Genomic DNA, 25,154 nt, shown 5'->3' with positions numbered 1-25,154 from the left:
CTCACTTATCGTCGCGTTACTCCATGAAGCTGAGTCCGCACTCGTCAAGAGTTGCAACAAGTCCACTGTGGTGAAAACATTCGAATGAGCTGACGAGATATCCACTTTTGCTACGTCACTTGATGACGTTTCACCGCTTGATGCTGACGTCACATCTCGCAGTGTGTGTGTCCGATGTCCACTCGGCTGTCGTCAGGCCAAACGACGGTTTGTTTGAGGCAGCAGTTGGTGTGACGTCATGTGAAACGGTCGCCGATGTCTTCGCCTGTGTCGTCAGAACGGTTCCTGATGCTGTGGTTGTCGTTTCGCCGTGGGAGCTGCCTGTCGTTGTCCCTTTAGATGTTGTTGACTCAGCTCTTGATGCTGTTGTCGCTGTTGTAGTGTTAGTTGTCGTAGAGATATTTGGTGTTCTTGTTGAAGCAACATTTGATGCTGTTGTCGCTGTTGTACTGTTAGTTGTTGTGGTCAAAATGCCTGGTGTTGTCGTCGCTGTCGTACTGCTAGTTGTAGACAAAATACGTGGTGTTGTCGTCACAGTTCTTGACGATGCTGTCGCTGTTGTACTGCTAGTTGTTGTGGTCAAAATCCGGGGTGTTGTTGTCGCTGTTGTACTGCTAATTGTTGTAGTCAGAATACGCGGTGTCATTGTGGCTGTTGTACTGCTAGTTGTCGTAATCAAAAGTCGTGGAGTTGTTGATGCCGTTGTACTGCTAGTTGTCGTAGACGAAGTCCGTGGTGGTGTTGTTGTTGTTGTTGCCGTTGTACTGCTAGCTGTCGTAGACGAAGTCCGTGGTGTTGTTGTTGCCGTTGTACTGCTAGTTGTCGTAGACGAAGTCCGTGGTGTTGTTGTTGTTGCCGTTGTACTGCTAGTTGTCGTAGACGAAGTCCGTGGTGTTGTTGTTGTTGCCGTTGTACTGCTAGTTGTCGTAGACGAAGTCCGTGGTGTTGTTGTTGTTGCCGTTGTACTGCTAGTTGTCGTAGTCGAAGTCCGTGGTGTTGTTGTTGCCGTTGTACTGCTAGTTGTCGTAGACGAAGTCCTTGGTGTTGTTGTTGTTGCCGTTGTACTGCTAGTTGTCGTAGACGAAGTCCCTGGTGTTGTTGATGCCGTTCGTACTGCTAGTTGTCGTAGTCGAAGTCCGTGGTGTTGTTGATGCCGTTGTACTCGATGACGTTTCTGATGTTCTCTTTTCTGTAGTCAAGATATTTTCTAATGTGATCGTCGGCTGTCTTGGTGTGCTTTCTGTCGTGATACTCTTCGATATTGTCGACGATGTGCTTGGTGCTGTCATTGTCGTTTTACTTGACGATGTCTCTGCTGTAGACTTCCTTTCTGTAGTTAACGCATTTCTTGATGTTGTGATTGTCGGTTGTGTTGGTGTAGTCTCTGCTGTTGTAATCCTCGCTGTCGTTTCGCTCGTTCCTGACGTGGTTTTTCTTTCTGTTGTCAAAACAAAGGTTCCTGGTGTGGTTCTCACTTCTTCAGTTCTTGAGGTCATTGCTTCTGTCGTCAACAAAATCTTTGAAACTGTTGTCGCCGTTTCCTTTGATGACATTTCTGTCGTCACTGTCCTCTCCGTCGTCAAATTATTTCTTGATGCTAGTGTCGTCAGTTCCTTTTGCGTGGATTTTGTTATCGTCCCAGCGAACGTCGAGACGGCGCTTGATGCCGTCGTTTCCTTTCCGCTTGATGACGATCCCAACGACACTTTCTCTGTCGTCAACACAGTCTTTGAGGCTAAGTCACGTGAGGACGTGTCTGACGTCATCTTCCTTTCTGTTGTCAAGGAAACGCTCGGCATTGTGGTCCCCATTTCTCTTGACGTCACTCCTGACGTAACCACCGTCTTTGAAACTGTCGTGGCTGGTTGACGTGCCGAGGTTCCTGACGTCATTTCCCTCTCTGTTGTCAGAGAAATGTCCTGCCGCGCGGTCCCCATTTCTCTTGACGTCACTCCTGACGTAATCAGTATCTTTAAAACTGTCGTGGCAGGTTCACGTGTTGAGGATTCTGACGTCACTTCCATGTGTGTTGACGAACCGGTCTTGGTCTCCATGGATGTTACTGTCTTTGGAGTCATGGATCCTGAAGTCGACGTCAACGATGGTGGCTCGCAGAGGATGTTTTCGATGTCGTCTTCTCTGAAGTGAGAGAGGTGTTCAGTCGCGTGTACGTCACTTCCTTTGAGGTACTTTCTGACGTCGTCTTCCACTGCGCGGACGTAGGCGCTGTACCTGGAAATGTAGTCGTCGCTTCACTTCTGTTTGCTGTCTGTTCGACTGACGTCGTTACGATTTTTGGCGATGTCGTTGTCAGCTGCCTCGGTGAGCTCTCTGATGTTGCGGACATCCGATCATATGTCTGCTCAGACGTAACTTCCGCTTCACTAGAAGAAGTTTGTCTAGTTACCTTTCTCTCTGTCGACAGGAAAATGTTTACTATCGTTGAGGTAGCTTTATCTATTGTCGATCCGATCTTTGAGTCCGTCGTCACTTCATTTCCCTCGGAGGTTGTTTTTTTCAGAGTGGAGGACTCAGTCTTTGCTGCTGTCGGGTGCATTACAGTTGAAGTCAGTTGTGTCGTTTCTTTGTGTATCAGAGATGTCGTGAGCTCTGCCGATGCCGTATTTCCTGTTGTTTCTCCTCCTGGCAATGCGGTTCTGGGTTCTGTGGTTACCACAATAGGAGGCGACGTCTCTGCCATCTTGTCAGTCGTTGAAACAAACCTTGGTGCTGTCGTTGCTTTTTCACCCAACGACGTTTCTGGTTTCGTCTGAGTGCTTGTCAAGACAATATTGTACGATGATGTTTTCACTTCGGTTGGTAAAGTCTCAGATGTTTCATTCTTGTGTGTCGTATGAGCTACTTCTGATGTTGTTCCTGCGTCAGCGTCTGTTGTATGTGTAGTCAAGACTGTCTTTGGAGCTCCTGATGTCGGTTCAGCTACAGACGTGTGTGGCGATGTTTGTCCGCCTGGGGTCGAGGCTGTCACTGCCCCTTCATTTGTTGACCTTTCTGACGTCATCTTCCCACCTATCGTCGACATGGTCCCTGATGCGGTCCTTAGTGAGGAATCGTGTGAGGATGATTCTCCACCTGTAGTCAAAACATCAGCTGCGTCCGTGCTGGAGGCCTCCAGTGACAAAGTTCTTGAGGTCCTTGTACCTGTCGTCGTCTGAATCCTTGTAGGAGACGTTGTCATCTGCGATGTTTCTGATGTTCTTGTATTTTCCAACTCTGGCGTCATTGTCGGTCTTGAAGTTTCTGAAGTCCCCTCCCTGCCTGTCGCTAACCAAACTGTTGTCATCGGACCATCTGACGAGGCTTCTGTTACCATCCCCTCCCATGTTATCGATTCAGACGTCACCGGCTCCATCACGCGTTCGCTGGTCACGTGAGAAACTGTCGTTGAGCTGTGTGTATAGTCTCCAGTCTCCATTGTTTTAGATACTCCTGTGTTTGTCTCCTGTGTCGACAGCGACTCTGGAACTGGTCTTGTTTCGCGACTCACCGGGCTGAGACTGCTGCCGTTATAGTTTGACCCCGAGGTGACCTGTGACGGTAGAATCACCGGTCCTGTCGTCTGTATATCTGGTGTAGCAGACGTGCTTAGAGTTGTAGCTTCACTCGATGGCATCCTCGTGGCTGCCTGTTGACTGGTCATTGAAAGCATTATTAGGGAAGTTTTGTGTACGCCGCTGGAAGTATCTAATGATGAGTCTTCAGATGTGGAAATCGATGACAATGAAGAAGACTCCGACGAAGTAAATGTCGACTGTGACTCCTGGCTATTTCCTTCTAGATGTGATGGTGAAGTTGCTACAGAGAGTGAGATATCTTTGTGGGTTGTCTGTGAGCTTGTTCTCTCAAACATCGGCTCATCATCTGTCACCGGTCTTTGAGAAGACTCAGTTGTCAGTCCCGATCCCCTCGTCATTTCAGTCGCTGAGAACGACGTTGTCGCTGATGTGGACGTGTCAGCAGACGATACCTCCCACTCTGTGGTGAGAATAGAAGAAACTTCCGGTCCTTTGGAAGCACTCGGTTGAGTCCCTTGACTTGTAAACTCTGAAGTTGACTCAATTTCTGTCACAGGTCGTAAAGTATGGAGCAGCGTGGTGTCATTCAGTGTTGAGAGGGAAATCGTTGTCACGAAACCTGGAGCCTGTCCTGATGTTGAGCCGATTATCGTCGACTCGTCATCTGCTTGCTTTGAGGTTGACAAAGACTGTGATAAAACTTCTGAAGATATATCAGTGTTCCCGGTGGTATGCAATTCTGAACTTGTGCTTCCGTCGCTAGTGTGATGTCCAACGTGCTCTCTCTTCTTGTCGGCTCAACTGTCATCTCCGATGTTAATGTTTCTGAAGTTGTCTCTAAGGAAATAAAACCATTTGTTTGAAGTGTCTGTCCTGGTAATGTTGCTGATGTTGTAGATGATTCTGCAACTTCTTGTTTTGTATCTCGGGTCGTTAATCCTAACTCGGATGAAGATGTTGACACAACGACAGCAGCCTCGCTGGTAACTGTTTCAGAAGCAGTCGTTGGGATGTCTCCTGAAGAGTTTTCAAACACAGAAGTCCCGTTTACAGCTATTTTCGATGTTGTGGGAATTGTTGATGTCACCGTTATCGTCGTCCCCTGACTCGTCACCATAGGCTCTTCGGTTACAGGTGTTGTCTCCTTAACCGCAGGCAATGATGACGTGTTCACTGTTTGTACACTAGAGTCTGACATCGCCACTTCATGAGTTCCTCCTGTGGTTGTCAACCAAGGTTTGGTTACTCTCGAGACAATTTCTGATGTGTTCTCTATGCTTGTCTCCCCTGTGACTGACTCTGACGTCAGATGCTTTGAGTCACTTGTTGATTCTGTCTCTTCACTCGTCCACCCTGGTGTTGACACTCGGTCTGTCGCAGATCCTTGTGTGCTGTCTGACACGATGCCCTCTCTCGTCATGTTAGTCGTCGACCCAGTTATCGCTGAGTCAGATGTTGATGTCAAACTCGTAGACGTGGCTTCTGATGTTGCTGTCGACTCTCGAAGTGATTGTGTGGTGACTTCATAAGATTCTGTAATTGTCGAACTGCCTGAGGTTGGTTTTGACACCCGTTGATTACCAGTTACATCTGTTAGCATCGAAGTCGTTACAGGACTTGATACAGTTTCCGAAGAAGTTGAAGGTCTGGAAGTAAAATCAAAGCTTGTTTCGGAAGCGATGTCAACAGCATCCGTAGTGAGGGCCTCAATAACTGAATCTGAACGTCCCGAATGTCCCAAAGACACGTGAGATGTGTCCCCTGTCACAAACGAATTTTGTACTGGTGTTGTCAGAAGTCTTGATGTGTTTCCCAGCGTGCTCTCCAGACTTGTCTTTTCTGTCAATGGCTCCAAAGTCGTCGAAGCTTTAGAAGACATCTCGACATCTGTCACTTTCGAATATGGCATCAGACTTGAAGTTCTGAATGGATCGTCTGAAATGGTCTCCGTACTTCTCGCTTCAGTGCTTGACTCTGAGACTACCGATTCGTCCTGAAGTAAGTTCCAGAGTTGTTTCCCTGGCTGTAACTCCCAAATCCGATGTTGAAATGATGTTCACGGGTCTTGATGAGGTTTCAGGAATGCTGCTTTCAGTCGATACCAATGCAGCTGATGCTGAAGGCTGACCTCTGTCTGATGCTGTTTCATTGCTGATCCCTTCTGAGGATGGCACCGGACTTGTGACAATCCAAAATATCGTTGATTGTGACGCAGAGGTAAAAATCTCACTACTGGAGCCGGAATTCATTTCAGGTTCCTTCGTTGGTTCTGACACTGTCTTCTGGCTGGACATAGCTAACGAAGATGCAGTCATCCCATGCAAACTCACTCCCTCTGATATTGTCTCCGGGCTTAATACATCAGAAAGCGAACCTTGCGTTGTCCCGTACCCTGACACCAATTCTTGGCTTGAGATACTCCAAAACGATTCAGTTTTCCGTGTCTCTGACACACCTCGTGTTTCTTCGCTCGTTACTGCTTCTGAAACGGGTGTTGCCTCGAAGGTAAAAGACCTACTCGTGGACTCTGAAGTTTTCAGAGGTCTCAACGACGGTTCTGAAGATGTGAAATCGGGTTCGTACTCTGAAGTTGATGAAAGTGTGGTGAATGTTTGATCTGCTGGTGGTTCTAAAGTCAGGTCTAGCGACGTTTGGAAGAATTCAGTTCCGTTCAGTGTTGTTTCTGTGGACGCTGCCAGACCACCTGTAGCTTCCTGGGAGGTCAGAATGGTCTTTGTTTCTAGAGTTTCCTTTGAAGTTGTCAGCAGACTAGGAGAATCTGTGAGTATCACATCACGTGCTTTCTCCGTGGTAGAGCCTGTGTCTACGGTTTCTGACACATCCCGAAAATCAGTTTGGTAGCTCGATTCTGATAAGGCCGTGGTGCTGATCCCGTCTTTGACGGACTTTGTCACATCTACAGATTCTGAAAAATTTCCAGAATGTGAAGTTTCTGTGTTTCCAAAAGACGCACCTAAAGTTGTCACCAATGTAAGAACTTCTGATGTTTGCGTAGCGAGGGTGGAGGAATCTCTCGTGACATCAGAGGCTGTCCCCACGTCTGCTGTGACTTCTGGTGACGACCTCGAGCTTAAACTCACATCTATGATTGTTTTTGAAGTTGCTGCCAGCTCTGGTTCAGTTGTGCTTGAAATCTCAGGTGCAGACATTGTAGTTTCTGTGTTCTTTTCCAACATCGTTACTCCATTCGTAACCCACTGAGGTCCTGATGAGTCTGTCCAGGTCATCGGTTCACTTGTTGCCTCTGAAGTGGAGAAACTTGATTTCTTAGTCTGTGATGTTGAAGTTGCCTCATCACTTGTGGCACTTGAGCTAGAATTTGGTAAGTCTGCGGTGTCTGATGTAACACCTGATGTAACCCCTGATGTAACCCGAGTAGAATGCGATGTCATCATCATTCTTGATGCATCTACAAATGTCGTGGGTTCGTCTGTTGCCTCTAATGTAGAGTTCAGAGTTTCTACTGTTCGTAATCCATCTGTTGAAGTGTCTTTTACTTCCACGTGTAGGGTGGTTGTTGTTGCAGGCCTCATTGCTGAGGTTGATGTCAACTCCTCGCTTATTCCTTGTAAAGTTGTATCTGATGTTGCCACTGCTTCTGATGAAGTTCTCGGTGTTTCTTGGGCGGCGGTAAAGTCGTCTGTATTTTCGAACCCTGGAGTAGACCCTGGAACCAAACCCACGTCACGTTCTCAAACCAACTTAAAGAATCAAACATCTTACTAATCAATCTTGCTTAATTTTGCTAATTTTGGGGTTATTTCACAAGTGATTTCACTGACGATTACATTATGCAATGCTCTTTTACCTTTTAGTTCCAGTGTGGAATACGAATCTGGTTCGAGTCCTGTCGTTGTTGCTGTCCTCTGGGTTGGAGACGTGTGGTGTAGTGGTAGCTCGACAGAAGTCGGGAGTGATTCTGAAATATATTGAGGAGAAACCCTGACGGTTGTCATCTCCAGGGATGAGTCTGGACCAGTCAGTAACCCCGAAGACCCTGTTGTCATCGCCTCGGAGCCAACAAACTCAGAAGTGGAAATCGTGATAGATGATGAGACGTTTGCTGATAATGGTGTTGTTCCTGCATCAGCATCACTGATGTCTGTCATGGTGTTTTGTAGTTTTGTCTGTGAGTTCCGTGTGACTTGCTGCTATTATTAGTGCCGTATACCTCTGTGCTGTCAGAAAAGTTGTTCTCTACCCCAAGGGTTGTGGTTGTAATACTCATGTCAGTAGACGTGATCAGCTCCATGTCAGCGAAACTGTCAGATGTCACAGGAAAGGTTTCAACAGGTGTTTTGTCAGTAGTGGCATAAATCAGCACAGTGTGTGGGTCTGTATGATTGTGTTCACGTGGTGTTTCGCTTGTAATGATGGAGTCTGTTGTTGTAATGTTGTAATCTCCTGATTTCGCTGTGTTTGTAAGACTGTAATGTGCTGCTGTCGTAGCATCTGTCAAAACCGTTGTTTCTGTAATATTGGGATCTTCTGATGGTCTTGTATGGGCGACACTGGGACTTGCTGTTGAATTTTCTACCACAATTGTTGTTTCTGTCTTACTGTAATCTACCGATATTGTAACTGTAACATTTGGATGTTGTGCTAATGTTGCACCTGTTGAAATTTTGTCGAGCAATGTTCTTTCTGTAACAGTTTGATCTTCAGATCGCGTTGAATGTGTAACACTGTGACTTGCTGCTGTTGCTGTATTTTCAACAGTATGGTCTACTATTGTTGTTGTTTCGATAATACTATGATCATCCGATTTTGTTGTGTCTGTAACATTGTGTTCCACTAAAGCTCTTTGTGTAGTATTGTGATCTGTTGATTTTGTTGTCGCTGTAACAATGTTACCTGTTTCTGTAATATGATGAAATTCAGATGGCGTTGATGAGACATTGTGATCGGTTGTTGTTGTTGTTGTCGTTGTTACATTCTTATAGAGATCTTCTACTGTTGTTGTCACTATAGTGTGACTTCCGATTGGCTTTGTAATATTTGTAACATCGGGATCTGTCACTGTGTTATTTGTAATGACGGAGTTTACCTCTGTTGTTCTTCCTGTTATACTGAGGTCACGTGATGGCGATGTATCTATGACAACTGCTGGCATTTCAGTTGTAACACTGTCAGTACGTGTTGTGTACGTACTTCTGACGTCCACCTCTAGTGTCGTGTCCGTTAGTTTGTCATCTACCTCTGGTGTATCGGTAATACTGTGATCCACCACTGGAGTTGTGTCACTAATATTCCGTCCACTAACTGATGTCGGTGTCTGAGATATTGTGATCTACCACTGGTGTTGTGTCAAAAATATTGTGATCTACCACTGGTGTTGTTTCTAAATTATTATGATTTACCACTGGTGTTGTTTCTGAAATATTGTGATGTACCACTGGCGTTGTGTCACTATGTGTGTGGTCCACTACTGCCGTTCTGTCTATAATATTGGGATCCGTGACTGAGCTTCTGTGGTAGTAATCATGTTGTGTACTTTGCTTAGTCTCCACACTAAGGTTGTCATCAGTGAAGTCATTTCTGTAGTACTGTAGTCCCCCACTTCTCCTGCGTGTGCACTACCATCCTTTGTCATGGCCGCTGTGTCATCAACAAAAATATTTGTTATAGATGTGTCTGTAACATAGTCTGTAATGGATGTGTCCTCGTACACGTGATCTCTTGGCAGGGTGGTATCTGAAATTCTGTGGGATGCAACTCCAGTAGTCTGCTTGGTGTCAGTGGTTGTTGTTGGTACTGTAACACTGGAACCCTTCACACTGTAATGTGTGAAACTCTCATTACTCAGAGGTTGTGTATGGACGATAGTGTGATCTGTAACACTGTCGTGGGTCGTTGATGTTGAATATGTGATATTGTAATGTGTCGACAGTGAAGTGTTTGTGACACGATAATCCGTCACTGATCTGGCATCTGTGATATTGTGTGTCCCTGGAGTACCATCTGTGATATTGTGTGTCCCTGGAGTACCATCTGTGATATTGTGTGTACCTGGAGTACCATCTGTGATACTGTGTGTCCCTGGAGAACCATCTGTGATACTGTGTGTCCCTGGAGAACCATCTGTGATACTATGTGTCCCTGGAGTACCATCTGTGATACTGTGTGTCTCTGGAGTACCATCTGTGATACTATGTGTCCCTGGCGTACCATCTGTGATACTGTGTGTCCCTGGCGTACCATCTGTGATATTGTGTGTACCTGGAGTACCATCTGTGATATTGTGTGTACCTGGAGTACCATCTGTGATATTGTGTGTACCTGGAGTACCATCTGTGATATTGTGTGTACCTGGAGTACCATCTGTGATATTGTGTGTACCTGGAGTACCATCTGTGATGTTGTCACGTGTCACTGGTAAAGTGTTTGTGAGGTTATAATGTAGTCCTGTCTCCGTGGTAATGTCTTCTGTCGCAAGTGTTGTTTCCGTCAGAGGGTCGTCTGACACTAATGCTGTTTCACTGATAGTATCATCCGTCGTTACTATTGCTTCAGTGACAGGGTAGTCTGTCGTTAGTGTCGTATCCATGTTAATGTAATCTGTTACTAGTGCCATTTCTGTGACAGAATTATTAGTCAGTCGAGCAGTCTCAGTAATGAAATCTTCGGTCACTAGTATTGGTTCAGTGACAGAGGAGCCTGTCACTTGTGTTGTTACAGTCATATGGTCGTCTGTCACTAGTGTCCTTTCAGTGAGAGTGTCATCTGTCGCTGGTGTTGTTGTCACAGTGTTGTCTCTCGTCATTGCCGTATGTGCACTATTATTTTCGGTCAGCAACAGTTCTCCTGTAGTAACAAGATGTCTCGCAGTTGTTTCACTTGTGAAGTCGGTAGCCATCGCGGATGTTTTTCCAGCAACGTTAGAGACAGTTGTCTCTACAACACTGCTCTCTGTCATCGATGCTGCATGTGTGCTGCTGGCATCCATCACTACTGTCGTTGCTGTCAAGTTTATCAGTGATGTCGGCTTCCTGGCCTCAGATTCTACCACCTTTGCTTCCTCCGTGGTGTTTTCACCTGCATCTGTTGCATCTGTGCTGTAGCCATCTGCCAGTAGTGTCCTGTGTGTGCTTGTGGGGTCTGTCCCTGATGCTGTGTGTGTCACGTGGCCTGTGACTGGTGTGTCGCCTCCTGATGGCGCTGCTTCTACATTCCTGTCCTTTGTCCACGGTTTGGACTCCGTGGTGTTGTATTCTACCTCGACTTTGGTGTCGGTTGTATCATCGTCTGCTGAAATTACAGATACACTGGAGGTAGCACTTGTCCCAAGAGTTACAGGCACAAACTCTTTGGAAAAAGTCTCGTGATGGGATGTAATGGTTCATCACTGGCTGATAATCTGTTGCTGTTATTGACAGTGAAGATTGCATGTCGTGGACAGTACTCGGTGGATCCGTAGACACTTGCTCGTCTTTATCTAGAGTTGTCCTTTCTTGTTGCTCTGTCATGTCTGTTGTGGAGTTATCTCCTGTAAAAGATCCTTGCAGAGATGTTAAAACACTTTGTTCCAAAGTAACTGCAGACGCAAGGCTCGGAAATCCATCTTGTGTGACATGTTCGGTTCCATCAAACTCTCCAGTGGAATAGTTAGTTTTCTTTTCTGTTTGGTCATTAAATTCTGAATCATTTGTCACTCCAGACCAAATGCTAGATGACAAAAGCTTAGCAGGGCTTCCTGTGGATGAAGCAGAGTCTGTGGAAGGGGAAGACTGTTGATAGATGCTGACCTTGTCTTGAGACGTTGCTGTCGTCACTTCCACCATGACGACTGCTGAAGCAAAGTCAGAAGGAAAATTTTAGTAAAACGTTTTGTAAATCGTATATTAACCATTTACATTACGCAACTAACCATTAACGAAAACAGTAAACAAAAGTAAAAGGAAAATGAGCGTGCATTGTGTTTGTTGCCTTGGTACGAATTTTCTCACCATGCAGAGTAAGGAGTGTAGTTGACTGACTGCTGGTGTCTGTCTTATCTTCATTTCCGAATCTTTGAAAACGATTTCAAATCATTGATTTCATGACATAAGCTCATTTCCTAATCCATAATTAGTATTTAAGAATAAAAACGTTAATGTGAGTGGGGCTCACATCGAGTTCATTTTAAATCAGTCCAAACCAGTGTTCACATCCGGAAATAATTTAAAAGTCCTATTAAAAATTGTCTATGTTACATTTGTCATACATCTTTGTCCAAATATCTTTTTATTGGTGTATTGTAATATTGCCAATAAATTAGACACACTCACTTGTTAAAAGGATTATATTGCTTCTGCGTTCCATGAAAGCCATCTTGGGCATACCTGAAAACAGCAACTAAAATGGTAAGATCATTCTATCAAGGACGGTCACTTTCCGTGAAATCGAGCTAAATGATTGCCTTGAACAAAAATAAAACTTAGCATGATATATTCACTTTGAATGAAATTGTCTACTGGGTAAAATGTTTACAATGTTGGACTGAATAGATGAGGTGTTATCACGTATGTAGATAAGATGTAAGCAAAGTGGATGTGTGTAGACCTCTGTCTGCTGTGTTGTTTGATTTCGTTAGAATTTCGCTATTTTATGCCTTCACCTACCTGCTTGTCAGTAGTTCTTCCTGTGATGAGGTACAAAATATTATGGTGGTATTATGGTAATAAAAGAGACAATGATTCCAAAGGTCGTCAGAAATGGTAAGAAATGCAACCCTCCACCAATCACCTTCGCAACAAAAGCTCGTTCCACCAATTTCCTGGCCTAATTAATAAATGAAGAACCGTCAAAATGGCGAGGAAGAGATCAGTCTGCCCTTACCTGAGGTCTTCTAACGTCTTAAGCACATAAAATTCTTGCTTCGGCCAAATGATGGTCTCAGCTTTAGGTTTTGAAGAATCAAGCCCCGAGAGATGTGTTTTACTCCACTGTGAAGTGTCATTGCGAAGACAGTAGTACATACACTTGAGGACAAGGCAGCACGGTATGTGCACTGCTGTCACATGAACACCTTGTTGAGATCTGGGTGCCAGAGTTTTACTGATTGCCTCCGTGTCGAGGGTATTGATCTGTTTTTGGTTTCACCCCTAACAGGTGAAGCATCAGCAAAGTTCTGCCTGTAGCCATTGACCACCCGATGTCAATGAATATGTAATTAACTGACAACATTCTGTTGGGGAATTTTTTTAATTAGACCCAGAGGTGGAGAAGGACAGAAGTAAAGAAATATTTTCTTCGTTTCGGCTTACAATTCTCAATTTTGCCTTTTCTGAACTGTTAGAAGATATAACGGCCAACCAAGATCCTTTCCTTCGTGTTTGAAGCATTCAAGACAAGAAAGTATTAGTGTTCACACAAAGTGAACAGTACAAACTGTAACTTTAACCATGTGATGAAGGGTGTGTCTACAGATCCCATCTGGACCCGGAGCCTTGTAAACATTTACTCATCTCGACAGATGACTGGACAATCACCAACTCATACTCAGGGACCAGGGACTGTTTTAAAACAGTTTCAAACATAGTGAGAGAGTCATGTTTCTCAAAAGCCATAAAAAGAATCAAGCACGTTGGGAAGATCACACTCATCAACGCCTGCAAGTACGTCGATCATCACTTAGTTCTCCCGTTGTTTTCAAAGCATCGACTATGGCAGACATAAATCACAATAAGTAGCAACAATGCAAGGAAAGTTAAGAAAGACAGCTGAAGATGATCATCTCCAACACTGAAGCACCTGTTCCAATTAAATTTGCTTAAGTTATTTTTTAAAAGAAGTCTGCACATCTGCTCCAAAGCAGCTTATTTTCAACAGTTTTTGCAGTCAAGTTGTATGCTGAATTATCCCTATCTACACTGGCCTTTCTTAATGCCGCCTAAAGAAAAAGACGAACAAAGGATTTGAAAATGACATACCACCAACATTTTTAAAGTCAGGCAAATCTGACTGCTCGGTTTCCAGGCCTAGGTCTACAAAAAAGATGTTGATTATTCAAAGAAATCTTGTGGTTTTGCTAAAAAGTCTTGCCAAGATCGATGTGGGTTTTGTGATTTTTTTAATGGATTATTTATTCAGGCGGAAAAGACAAACCAAATAATGTTTTGTAGGCAGTATTTTTGTTTCCAGTTTAGTAGAAATATATCTTGTATTCTAAGTCACAGCTTTAGTCCTCCTCTAGTCGTACATTCTGTACTAAGTCTGATTTACAACCAGCGTCTACATGCAGGCTGTCATCCGATGAAAGACGTACCTCCTCAGCTCCCATTTCCTTGGTTGTTGTTTAGTGTGATCCTCCCCAACAGCTATTGCATCCTGATGCAGCTGTCAGATAAAATGAATGTTAGAGAATGAAGTACGAGTCTGAAAGAGAGGAAAAAATGTGCAAGGGGCTTAGACAGTTCGACTCCTGGATGACGTCATGGCCGGGTTCGAGTGCAGAACTCGATGGTAGGGCAACTTTACTTCCGGTTGCTTACACGGAACAACCAAGGTGTTTACTGAGAGAGGAGAGATAAGGATAAAGTGAATGTTAGTCTATGAACAGGACTGCAGTTAATTTGTCGAACTCGCGATGAATGCAGAAACTTTAATACCTTTTTTAATGCCTCCTTTCTCCCTTCTCCATGGATGAAGCTAGGACTTCGATCGGACATGCAGAAATAGGGCATGACCTATAGCGAACCGCGGGCAAGAGGAATGGGGTGGAGGAAAGATCATCGACCTGATTAATGAAACCTGCCTGGAGGAACGATCAGTGTCTACCTGTTATTGCGCAACAGACACCTTCCTTTGTTTCTAACATGCCAAGCGTGTTAGAGAAATCCGTTTTCGAAGAACTAAAAGCTCTCGTTAGACTTTAATTGGACAGTCTTCTTGGAATAGAGGTCAGTCTTGGATACTAGTGTAATCACTCTCAGTTTAAGTTGAAGATGACGAGCTTAATGTTTAGCGATCACCATTGTCGCTAGTACCTCCAGTACCGAGATGAGAAGAAGAGAAAAAGACACCCAGATTACTAATGTGCATGTCGATCTGTATCCAGTTTTTGTGCAGTTTACAAGTTTCAGATTTTTATACTAAATTCACATTTACATTGCTTCTTTGATATCATAATAAAAATGTAAAGCGCATTTCCCCGTTGCCGAATTTCTCCCAAGTCGGGTGCATTGCACGGAGAAAGGGCAACACAAGCTGACCAAAGAGACCAACTCGGGTGGTAAGACATGAGTATCTCAGGTAAGGTAGGTCTGGTATGACGATTAAAATCAATGTGAGCTAGGACTAGCAGCCAGAGAAGCTCGAGAGGAAGGGTGTAGCTTGGTCTGCTTGATGTCTGCGGAAGGCAACATAGGCGGCATTATTCTGAGCCTCTTGAAGTTTGTCGAGTAGGCGACTAATTAGAGAGATCGACGAGTGGAGAGTTATAAGCTTTTATACAAATTGCTGCTACAAATCTCTTGTTGACTAAACCTTGTTAACTGTAAACACGACTGACAGCAGTACACCTAAATTACTCTGTTGGTCCACATGCTGATCGTTAACATGTCCTGTATACACCATCATCACGCAGACACCTTATTTACTTATTTATATGTTTACTGACTCCACCTTCAGCCTGCATGGAGGAACAGTTTCTCGTAGAATCTTCTTTTTCTTTTCATTTTTTTTTTTTCAAAGTGTCGAATCTTTTGATCTTCAAGCTGCTGGCTGCAATGCGTCGGCGTGCCAAGACATGGTGAATAATGCATGCTGGGTGCCGAACGGGGGAGTGAATTAACCATTGCGTAATCAAGCTCGCTGCATGTGCGAGCATGAGAAATCAGCGAGATGGCCCCTTGGTACAGAGATGGAACGGTAATAGAAGCCTTAACATCAAAGGAAAAAAATGGTAAAAATTGCTAGTCTGGAGGACTGTGTCTACGATGCTTACATTACTGCAGAGTCAATCAGTCCACGAACTTGTATTACTGGACTGCTGGCAAAAGATTTTGTTTTTCCCTGTTAACTACTAAAACGAGGCATGAGACTATAAAGCTTCCGGTTTATTCACATTTCAGATTAACTACTAAAACAAGATATGAGACTACAAAGCTTCCGTTTAGTCATTTTCTTTGTTACGGCTCGCCGAGACTAACTGCGAAAAAAAGCGATAGCTGAACTGCAACTGTTAAAAAGGATATTGTTTCTTTTTAATGTGGCGTGCGACTGTATTTTATGGGCGCAGAGTGACTAACTTGAAATTGAGCTTCTGGATTATATGATTCATGGATAGTAAATGTGATGTTAACTGGTTGTTGTTGCTATTGAATGCACTTTTTGTGTAAATATTTAAGTAGATAGGGCCTGAAGAAACAGATGTACCTGTGTTTTTGCCAAAAGAAAAAGACAAATGTGAAGCTGCATGCATGATTGAGATGAGACGTGCATGAGAATGACTATTTCACCACAAAAAAATGACTCCAAAAATAAAAACTTCAGACTCAAAAAAATTCAGTAGTATTAAGTGAAGACTAACAAACACATTAATTTCAAAGAAAAGGAACTTAACAATTTTGAACCGTCATGGGTTCACTAGAGGTATTTTGTGCAATTTGTATGTCTGCAAAAAGGCTTCATTTCTTTTTTATTCTAAATTTCTGTTTCACAGATAGGCGTAATTTTTGTTACGATAAGCTTCCTAGGTCTTCAAAAATCTGTTTCAACTATGCCATAAAATACTGCCAGTATTGAAGCAGGAAAAATCACTTTGCAGTTCTTCTCTTGTATTTAATGCTGTGGAAAACTATATGTATAGTCAAACATATATGCTTATTGTTTTAAAAATGATAAAGTCTAACAAGTGAATTTGCATAGAGTTTGTGGACCTTTATTTAACAAATACTTTCAACCAATTAGTAAACACCCATTAATCAATATTAAAAGATTAGTTTTACTTAAGTTAAGCCCACAATTCAAACCAAAAAAAAAATGACACTGGAAAATAAAATAGCACTGACAAAAGTACAGCATTTACATCCTAAAAAATACCAAAATTTTCTTTCTTGCTAACATAGACATCACCACACCCATGCATACATATGCAGATGTGTGTGAAGACTTTAGTACAATAATACACTTATAGCTTATAAATACAGTTTTATTTTACAAAGATGGTCCCAGGCTGTTGCTCTCCTAAATCAACAAATGGGTAAAAAAAAGCTCTCATGTGCACACCTGATTTTTGTGTTCATTGAGGTCTGGTCAACAATGTAGCCTGCAGCACATTAAGAAATATCACAGACAAAAAGCAAAAATATATGTTCAACTCCCTGTAAAAAGAGAAAAAAGTACATCACATTTAAAGAGTCTATTACTATGATGTAAGTTAATAACTACAAAATACAGCCAGTTCAAGACTTTGCTATAAATATGTACCCAAGTTTAGTAGCATTTGTACCAGAAATATACCAGTGAACAGTCTGCTGCTCTCTAGAAATGACATTTAGACATATTTTCGTTGACCTAGGTATCTAAAATTCTCAACAATATCATTCACTTTGAAAACACCATGACCTCACAAAAGCAGACTACTCAAATCCTGAAGGCATCTTGGGGAAAACACTTGATGGCTACCATTCTAACAAGTTGGTGAAAAAGAAGACGTACGTAGTATCTGCTTTACCATTTGCTGTTGTGAGTAGAAGTGATGTACCCATTTTAAAAGAAGGTATTTAAAAGTTTATAAAATATAGTGGAACTAAGTTCATTGTGCTATACTGCCCGTATTCTTGCATGAGAGGTAGTCAGGATAGCCCCTGCAAGCACTCTGCATCGTTGACAAAAACTGTGGAACCCAGTCTGAAAAATATGTAAAAATACACATATTAGTTTGTGTTTATGAATATATATTACTGCAGCACATAGCACTATCTCTTATAAATTGAGAAGAGCTTAAGGTGAATACAGCATTCTGGGCAGCACAATTTTTAAAATTTTTTAAAGGTATAAACAGCCATTCTTTTTAATAATACCACATCTGAATAAATCTCAAGCAAACCTTGGCAGCCCAGTTGATCAACCACTTTGGAATGTTGCCTTTAGGGTTATCATAGTACTTCATGTAGGCTGATAACAGAAAGATTAAGAGAAAGTCATAACATAAATTAAATAGCTTTTGATAATTTATTCATCAATCAATAGCACAAATTAATTTTAAGTATAAAACAATAAGCTTTTTCCTACATGTAGTTCACAGTCTCTCTATCTCTCACACACACACAATTCTCTCGCAAGCACACACTCATTCTCCTGCACTTTTCAAGTTCCCCCAAATTTAATTATATATGCTTCAAGGCATGTAGGTTCTGTTTCACATGAATACATGTGTAGGTGGATATGCATGGGCAGGTGGTGGGGAGGGGTGTGTGTGCATGATGGAGTTACCTCACCCTTTGTGCCAACTTTGCCATCTGAAGTGAGCGCAGCACACTGTTTATAGTCATCAACTCGCACTACCCCTGACTTCTCTGGTATGCTAGGTGTGGATTCACTCTCAGCCAATACAACCCACACCTTTTTCCCCTGGCGCTCTAAGACTCGCAGCTCACGTTTATAGACATACTTATCACAGTTACGGGAAAAAACTTTCTGTAATATAGCATACAAGTCCCATACAGAAAAAGAGGTAGGTGTTTGCGTGAGCATGCACACATGCAATAGCATGCACATCTACAATGATATGCACATACACATGTTCAAGTGCATCCATGCATTTGTTCAGAAAGCAGCACTCACAGGCATCCAAACTTTGCTATCTTTATATGCTGATCCATCAGTATCAATGGCAACAAAACATATGGGTCTACTACAGTATCAGCCATACAGTCTTCAGAGGAGCAGATAAGCTCAGAGGTCTTTCTATGGTTAATAGACCTCATCAGAAGCAGTTGCATGCACTACATTTTTAGGTGAACTAGACAAATTCACAGCTCTACATACTGACTGTAGTACTGGTTTATTTAAGATACTTTTCAGCATGCTACCATCAAAGGATACATCTCTGTTCCACAATGGAAATGGAAAGTTGACATTCCAGTACACAAACTTTTTTCCATCTACTTCTGTCTCATACAGCTCTGAAAAATAACAGTCTATGCAACTTAATAGTTTATATTAACTGATCAGAGCATTAAACGATGTACTGAAAATACAAGCATAAACATATATATATATTTAGAATAGTCTGGAATCATATAGCAAAGTTATACTCTTCTATGTGTCTGGGGCTTTTGAAGGAAGAAAAAAATTAAATGGTCAAAAACAAACTATCTAAGCAGAAACTGTACGCAGTCTTCTATGCACAGCAAGCTGATTGCAGTACACATTGTATCATATGTTTTATGCCCTACTAATAGATAATATATTATTTTGATATGTGCTGTTAAAAAAACTAAAATTTAACATGCAAACCCAAATTACACAAATTACAAAGATGACAATCCGAATAACAAACCATTCACATAACTATCCCACTGTTTACGATACTCAGTGTCCATGTAGACTTCAGCACATATCTCTGGCAGGATATCTTCCAGCACACCAAAGATTTTGTACTCATAGAGTCCTGATACCTGGGCATAAAATTATGTAACTTACATTTCCCACCTATACCTGTCAAATACCTCTCTTTACATTCATCACTTTTACAATAGTTGAGTCTCTTTCAATAATGGTCTATATATATATATCACATACACATACATATACATAGTTCTGTCTATATAGTAGTGCAATAATCTCTTGCACTTCCACTGTCAATATTTTATACTTAATGCTATTATATTTTAGCCAGTGTATCCAGCTTGACCTGGATTCATTTCTATCGCTAGCTTTTTCAGCTGTCATTTTATTGCAAACTTTTGATTTATCAATTCATTTGAGTCAAATTTATTCATGCATTTATTTTGTGGTATCAGCATAGCAAGACAGTAAAACCCTTTTACTTCTGGCATCTGTTTCCTAACTTAACAGATTAAGCATAGCAGCAAGTGCACATTTCAAGTGTGTGTGCGACTGTCCACATTTGTTTGGTGTAGTATGTGTCACAATTTCTTTGGCACAGCCAATAACGTCTTAGAATGAAAAAATAGATATAAAAAATAACTATGCTCTAGTGCTGTGTAATCTACTAGAAATAGCCTCTTGCATTCCTGGATTAAAATAAATTTCCTTGATTAATTTGGTGAGGATTGGACAAACAGTGTAGATGTGATTGGCGATGCCACACAGATCCATACACACCTGCATTCTGGTTTATTTATAAGATAAAGAATTACTTTTAGCTTCTATTCATTGGTGTACATAAATAAAAGTGGATCTGCATTCAATAATGTATCATGTACACTTCTAGATGTAGTATATGCAAATAAATGAACAGTTGTTACTATAAACGTAAAATCTCCTTATATACCTCATTGTAGAGTCTGTAGATTGTAACACCATGTGATGAAACAAAAAATTCCCAACCATCAACTTGAGGTTGATCAAGTTCCAAACAAGCTTTAACAAAATCTTCATCTGTAAAGCAAACAGCCATTCTTTTTCCTGCAACTGAAAAATCAATCAGGATTGCTTAGTCCTACATTATTCTGCTTGCCTAGCAAGGCACCTTGAAATGCTGAATAAATCAGTGTTTTAACTGCACAATGTAGCATAAACATGAAGCTGTTTATGTTATTATTTTACTTTACATTTGACCTATGATTCTTTGGGGGGTGGGGGTTGAACTTAGACATTTAAATAGAAAAATTCCCTTAAAAAAAAATTATGTTGAAAGGTATTGATGATGTGTACAGTCTGGTTCAGCAAAAGAAAAATAGTGTACGATTTCTGGCATTGTTATTCTTGAACTTCTGGACCTCCCAATGTACATCAAATACGGCATTTCATTTAATTTTAGATAAACATTTATATAAGTTATACGTACAGCGCACAGGTTCAGGGTGCATCTAAAATTAATATTCATTATGCTAAAGGAAACATTTTATTACTGCATATACCATATTAACGTATTACAAGTTTATATCTCTTTTGTGGGCAAGTGCGCCTATCTCTCCATCCTCCATGTGTATGTTTCTGTGTTGGGGGGAAGTTTCGTATGTGTGTGTCGCGAGTCCTCGTGTCATGTGCTTCCTATCTCCGCGTGTCAAACCTGCTAAATGCGCGCACGAACACATCAGGCCTACAAAGACTTAAAGGGATACTAAAGGGTTGTGATAAGGCTCTGGCGACGGTCAAACGTTTCAAAACTATATTTAGTTAAAATTACAGAGCATGACAGCAATGCAGGAGAAATAAATGATTCGTTTCTCACTTAATTACCGCTTATTAACATTATTTCGGTTGCCGATGTTTATAAGAATCGAAAAAATCCAGTGAAATCGACCCTTGTGTCCTTCCGCCGAGTACCCACGATAGCTTCCGAGACGGTCAAGAGGAAAAATCCTCTTGTGACGTCACAAGAGGACAGGAAGTGTCTGTGGTCATTGCTAGGATAGTGATCGGTGTGTTTCGTTAGTTGGATTTGTGATCTCCAAAATCATTAACAATCAAGATTGCCATGAGTAATGTTCAATTTTACCAATTTCAACCACTTTTATCAACTCACAATCGACTGCACATCCTCGGCGGAGGAGGAAAATGTTGCAGCAGTCGAAGCACAAAGCAGGTACGTAGGACTATAGAAGTAAGTCATACTGTGTGCACGGGAACAGAAAGTGAACGCATGCTTTACCTTCAAGCACTTTAAATAAACATATTGCACTCGAACTCTTTACACTGGGCATTGTTGTTGACAAATTCACTTCGTAGTGTATTTAAAAAATAAAATTACATTTGGTATGCTAATTATTTCCTCACACACACACACACACCGGAATATACACATTGTATATTATAATTTGGGTTTTAAAGTGAACTTTCCTAAGGATAGTTTCAAAATTAATATTTTGAAATATCTGTGTTTAAATATTTTAAACAGACAATATTTGCAGCCTTTTTGGGGGATATAGTTTGAATAATTCGACTAACGACTTACTTTTTTAACAACGATGCATAGAATTCAAGCAGAGACATTTGCTTTATCTGTTATTATGCCTGTGCTTTTAACTTATATGTTTGTTGTTTAAATGTGTGTACATAGATTCATTTATCAGTTTCAGACTGGTGCATTTGTGAGGAATGGCCACAACAAAAAGATGAAGAAAGAAAATCTTGCCTTATTATGCACAAATTAAAAATAATGTAGAGGAGGACCAGACGTGCATTACCAGCCATGAAGGCTATTTCTTATTGTCTTAGTGGTGCTTTAGCCACTTTGCAGGCAAACCATATATAAATGCTTACATTTCAGATTTTTGAGAGAAATGCTCTGAATACATAATGACTTTATAAGTGGCTCTTTCAGGTTTGTTATGAATTCCACTATAATGCTAATAAAGTAGATTAATATAAAAAGATTGCGAGAAGACTATATGCAAACAGAATCACACAAGTGAGTGATATTTCAATCAAGGTACCAGCATTTTTTTATTTATAGGCAAAGTTTAGTCTGAGCAACGTCAAATTAAAAGGATGAATGCAAGACAAAGCACTTTAAAGAAAAATCTTATACAAAATGTTGAAGCATAAAAAAATGTAGAGTAAAAGCTTAAAAGTGAATTGTCAAGAAAATATTCCCTATACAGCATGAAAATTGTTACATTTATCCAAATCCAGTTATTGGACACACTTCATATCATATGTCTAAAAATATTTTCATGTATCTGACATGAATTGTAAAATAAGATCTTCCCTTTATTAACATTAAATTTTTTTATTTGTTCAAACTCAGGTATGGGACACATTTCATTTTTATGTTCAAAAACAAATCTTGCATGCATCTGGCATTTTTATTTTACAGACATCATTTATGAAATACTTGGTGCTGAATGTACCTTTCATTCTTTATTTTCTTAAAAAACTAATAATAATGCAAGGAAAACTGTGTGACAACTGATTTTTTTTTCACATAATATACAGACATGTGGCTTAATCTTTTTAATTCCTCAAGTTCCACTGCATGTGAATTTTTCATTTGATTGCTCTGTAAGCATTTAAAAATAGTTTCAACAATGTATATTGTCATAATTTTCTTAATTCTTGCACAGTTATGGATTCCAATAAACCAAGTGGACAATTTGAGACAAATGTGTGTTTGTGTACTTGTCAAAGGCTGAACATTTAGGAAGCCTAAAAGAGTGTGGCTGTGATGTCCAGGAGTAATGATGGCCACAGGAGCTGTCTTGGCATATGGTTATAAATTTGACTTCTATGCGGCACTCGTCTATAGTTGTGATAGTAGAGGGGTTGCTACACTGCCTGCAGACACTCAGCAGCTCCTCCAACTTCTTTTTGTGAATGATAAATTTTTTTTCAAGGAAGGGATATGTGTCCAGTTCATCTTCTGAGAATTCCTAGAGACAAATATCAAGACTAAAATCATAGTTAAAACCATAAATCATTTTTATAGCTAAATATCAGCTTAAATTCTTGTGCTAGCATGTTTCTGATATAAACTATCAAGTACTGACTGTTTGTTAGTAACTGCAATATAAACTTTGTTTACTGGTGCTCCTTGACTGCTGAATTATTCCACTCTGAGGTGTCGTTTTCATTTTCTGACTCCCCATATCAGGATCACACCTAGCAGACATTTATAGACACAATTTCCTTCTTTTTCATTTCATTATGAAAAAAAATTATCCACATGAAAATTTTACAAAGCCATATAAAATTATTTTTTTATCTAAGTGTTTAAAACTGCGCATATTTTTGGCCTTGAATATCCTTATAAGAAGAAAATATCTGGCACAGTCTGTGGAATTCATGCCAATTTTAGATAAAAGAGATGTGTAATAGAAAAAAAGAACTGAAAAGTGGCCATTACCTTTCAGGATTGGAGCTGAGGTCTGGGTCTGGACCTCTTTATTTAAGCACAGTTGAACTGTCTGTTGTGACTGACTTGTTATAGTCTGAACATAAAGTTTTTATAAAGTAATCATTCCACAAAACATTAAAACAATAATAAAACATGTATGATTATACCATGTGATCAAGCTATTATTATTTTTAATTCTTTACAGTATCCAACATAAAACACAATCATTTATATTACTCTAATTTTCAAATGTTGAAATATCAATTCTAACTTCCGCAGTGTACTGCACATAGATTTCACTACTATTGTTGATAAGCTCATTATGTAGGAAATACCTTTCACATGTATTTTATTGTTTTTAGATTTCATAAACAAATAGGCTGTCTTTTCAAAAATATGAATTTAAAAATATTTCATTTTATAAAAAGCAAACATGGATTTTAAAAAAAAATGTAACAAGGGCAAGGATTTCAACAATCATTTCTTTTAAACTTGCAGTTTGATGCTGACATTTTTAAATTTATTATGCATGTACTATGAATTTTTACCTACTGAAACCCGCTTATTATAAGTACCACATAACACGTTTATTATTATGTATTTTTAATAGATGTATATTGTAATGTTATCTACCAATAATGAATAGTGCATTTTGTAAACACAGTGACAGTGCACTGACACTGACCTGTTTATGCTGTGGTCGTTTGGCAAGTGAAACTCGTCTGTCAGATAGATCCTTCTTTCTTTTTCGAGCACTTTCATTGTGTTGAAAAATTGTCTGAATTGCATCTGGCAGAAGCTGTGCCTTGAAGGCCAAACCTAACTGTTTGGACATTCGGGTCCGGCTAGTAAAGCACTCGTCAACAAAATGCTTGCATAACATGTTCCACTCTCTGGGCTCCCAAACGTGTGGGATCGAGCCTTGTTATTTGTACGACCCACTCTTTTTGTAAGGCTCTGTCTTTCGGAAACTGATGAAAAGACAATATCGTATCTTTTCCCATTTTTTCGTGGCAATCGGGTGCAGCACATTCTCGAGGCATGGTTCTCACTATGGAAACCATACGTCATAGGGTCACGTGACGAAGAACGAGACTTCGTCGTCGCAGACGAAAGAGTCCCGTGATATTTCTCTTCTTAAACACAACATTCTACTGAAAACCTTCAACTTTTTCCACATGAACAGACATGAAAATAGACGAGATTCAAATTTATCCTACTATTTACGAGTTTCTAAGCAGTTTAATTTTCCCTTTAGTATCCCTTTAAAATCTTAGCATAGACTGTATATTTTAAAATCTTATTTATTTCGTAACTTAAACGTTTGGATTAGTAAACTAAATAGCTTTGTAAATTTACGTTCTCCTAAATATCACGTAAATTATACCGGATCAAAGGTATGGATGCAAGCGTTGAGACACCAAGCCAACCTGTTGTTTACTTCCGGTTATAAGGGAAGCTACTCTCGCTACAAGTAAATAGCAGACGATGTAGGATGAAGGACAATATTTATAATGTATTATATACGATCAGTGGCAAAATAATTATGATGATTTCCACAAAGAAGATGGTCAGTTTGCACAGGGAGAACATCTACTCCGATAAACAGTTGAATCAGTCCTTTACCATTTGAGGAAGACTGCTGC

The 25,154-nt window shown here is 40.7% G+C and overlaps 3 protein-coding genes and 1 long non-coding RNA gene across 4 annotated transcripts; 1 reads left to right on the top strand and 3 right to left on the bottom strand.

Annotated features, from left to right (window-relative positions):
- Nucleotides 1-130: 130 nt before the first annotated feature.
- Nucleotides 131-4,113, bottom strand: LOC112557998 (putative GPI-anchored protein pfl2). The gene is made up of 2 exons (XM_025228173.1): nt 2,724-4,113; nt 131-500 (listed from the first exon to the last, which is right to left on the bottom strand). The coding sequence occupies exons 1-2, from the start codon at nt 3,932-3,934 to the stop codon at nt 131-133; spliced, it is 1,581 nt and encodes a 526-aa protein (XP_025083958.1). The 5' UTR covers nt 3,935-4,113.
- Nucleotides 4,114-4,182: 69 nt separating this feature from the next.
- LOC112557995 (mucin-5AC-like) lies at nt 4,183-13,818 on the bottom strand. Its single transcript, XM_025228172.1, has 9 exons — nt 13,804-13,818; nt 12,375-12,622; nt 11,825-11,878; nt 11,504-11,565; nt 10,960-11,346; nt 9,052-10,805; nt 7,366-7,684; nt 5,521-7,224; nt 4,183-5,297 (listed from the first exon to the last, which is right to left on the bottom strand). Exons 1-9 carry the CDS (start codon nt 13,816-13,818, stop codon nt 4,183-4,185), a joined length of 5,658 nt encoding a protein of 1,885 aa, XP_025083957.1.
- A 2,579-nt stretch (nt 13,819-16,397) lies between these two features.
- Nucleotides 16,398-25,039, bottom strand: LOC112554888 (phosphatidylcholine transfer protein-like). The gene is made up of 7 exons (XM_025222965.1): nt 24,896-25,039; nt 20,002-20,141; nt 19,045-19,162; nt 18,588-18,667; nt 17,981-18,152; nt 17,590-17,657; nt 16,398-17,390 (listed from the first exon to the last, which is right to left on the bottom strand). Exons 2-7 carry the CDS (start codon nt 20,125-20,127, stop codon nt 17,304-17,306), a joined length of 651 nt encoding a protein of 216 aa, XP_025078750.1. The 5' UTR covers nt 20,128-20,141; nt 24,896-25,039; the 3' UTR covers nt 16,398-17,303.
- Nucleotides 20,807-21,870, top strand: LOC112554956. Its single transcript, XR_003097356.1, has 2 exons — nt 20,807-21,258; nt 21,746-21,870. It is a non-coding gene; the product is annotated as an uncharacterized LOC112554956 (long non-coding RNA).
- Nucleotides 25,040-25,154: the final 115 nt, after the last annotated feature.

This window comes from Pomacea canaliculata, linkage group LG2 (genome assembly GCF_003073045.1).
Source record: "Pomacea canaliculata isolate SZHN2017 linkage group LG2, ASM307304v1, whole genome shotgun sequence".
In the NCBI taxonomy this organism is placed as follows: Eukaryota; Metazoa; Mollusca; class Gastropoda; order Architaenioglossa; family Ampullariidae; genus Pomacea; species Pomacea canaliculata.
Note: the sequence above shows the minus strand (reverse complement) of the source record. Positions and strands in the feature narration are given on the sequence as shown.

What these genes read in the sequence shown, in the direction of transcription:
- LOC112557998 (XM_025228173.1), bottom strand. Translation starts at nt 3,934, where the DNA reads ATGACGAGGGGATCGGGACTGACAACTGAGTCTTCTCAAAGACCGGTG. An exon ending in AAAGCAACGACAGCACCAAG is followed by an intron (nt 501 to 2,723) that starts GTTTGTTTCAAC and finishes GTCTACAACTAG; the next exon opens with CAGTACGACAGCGACGACAA.
- LOC112554888 (XM_025222965.1), bottom strand. Translation starts at nt 20,127, where the DNA reads ATGGCTGTTTGCTTTACAGATGAAGATTTTGTTAAAGCTTGTTTGGAA. An exon ending in GTGGGATAGTTATGTGAATG is followed by an intron (nt 18,668 to 19,044) that starts GTTTGTTATTCG and finishes GTTATTTTTCAG; the next exon opens with AGCTGTATGAGACAGAAGTA. An exon ending in TTCCATTGTGGAACAGAGAT is followed by an intron (nt 18,153 to 18,587) that starts GTATCCTTTGAT and finishes AACTGTGATAAG; the next exon opens with TATGTCTATAAACGTGAGCT.
- LOC112557995 (XM_025228172.1), bottom strand. An exon ending in AAGACGTTAGAAGACCTCAG is followed by an intron (nt 11,879 to 12,374) that starts GTAAGGGCAGAC and finishes TGCTGTTTTCAG; the next exon opens with GTATGCCCAAGATGGCTTTC. An exon ending in TACACTCCTTACTCTGCATG is followed by an intron (nt 11,347 to 11,503) that starts GTGAGAAAATTC and finishes ACTTTGCTTCAG; the next exon opens with CAGTCGTCATGGTGGAAGTG.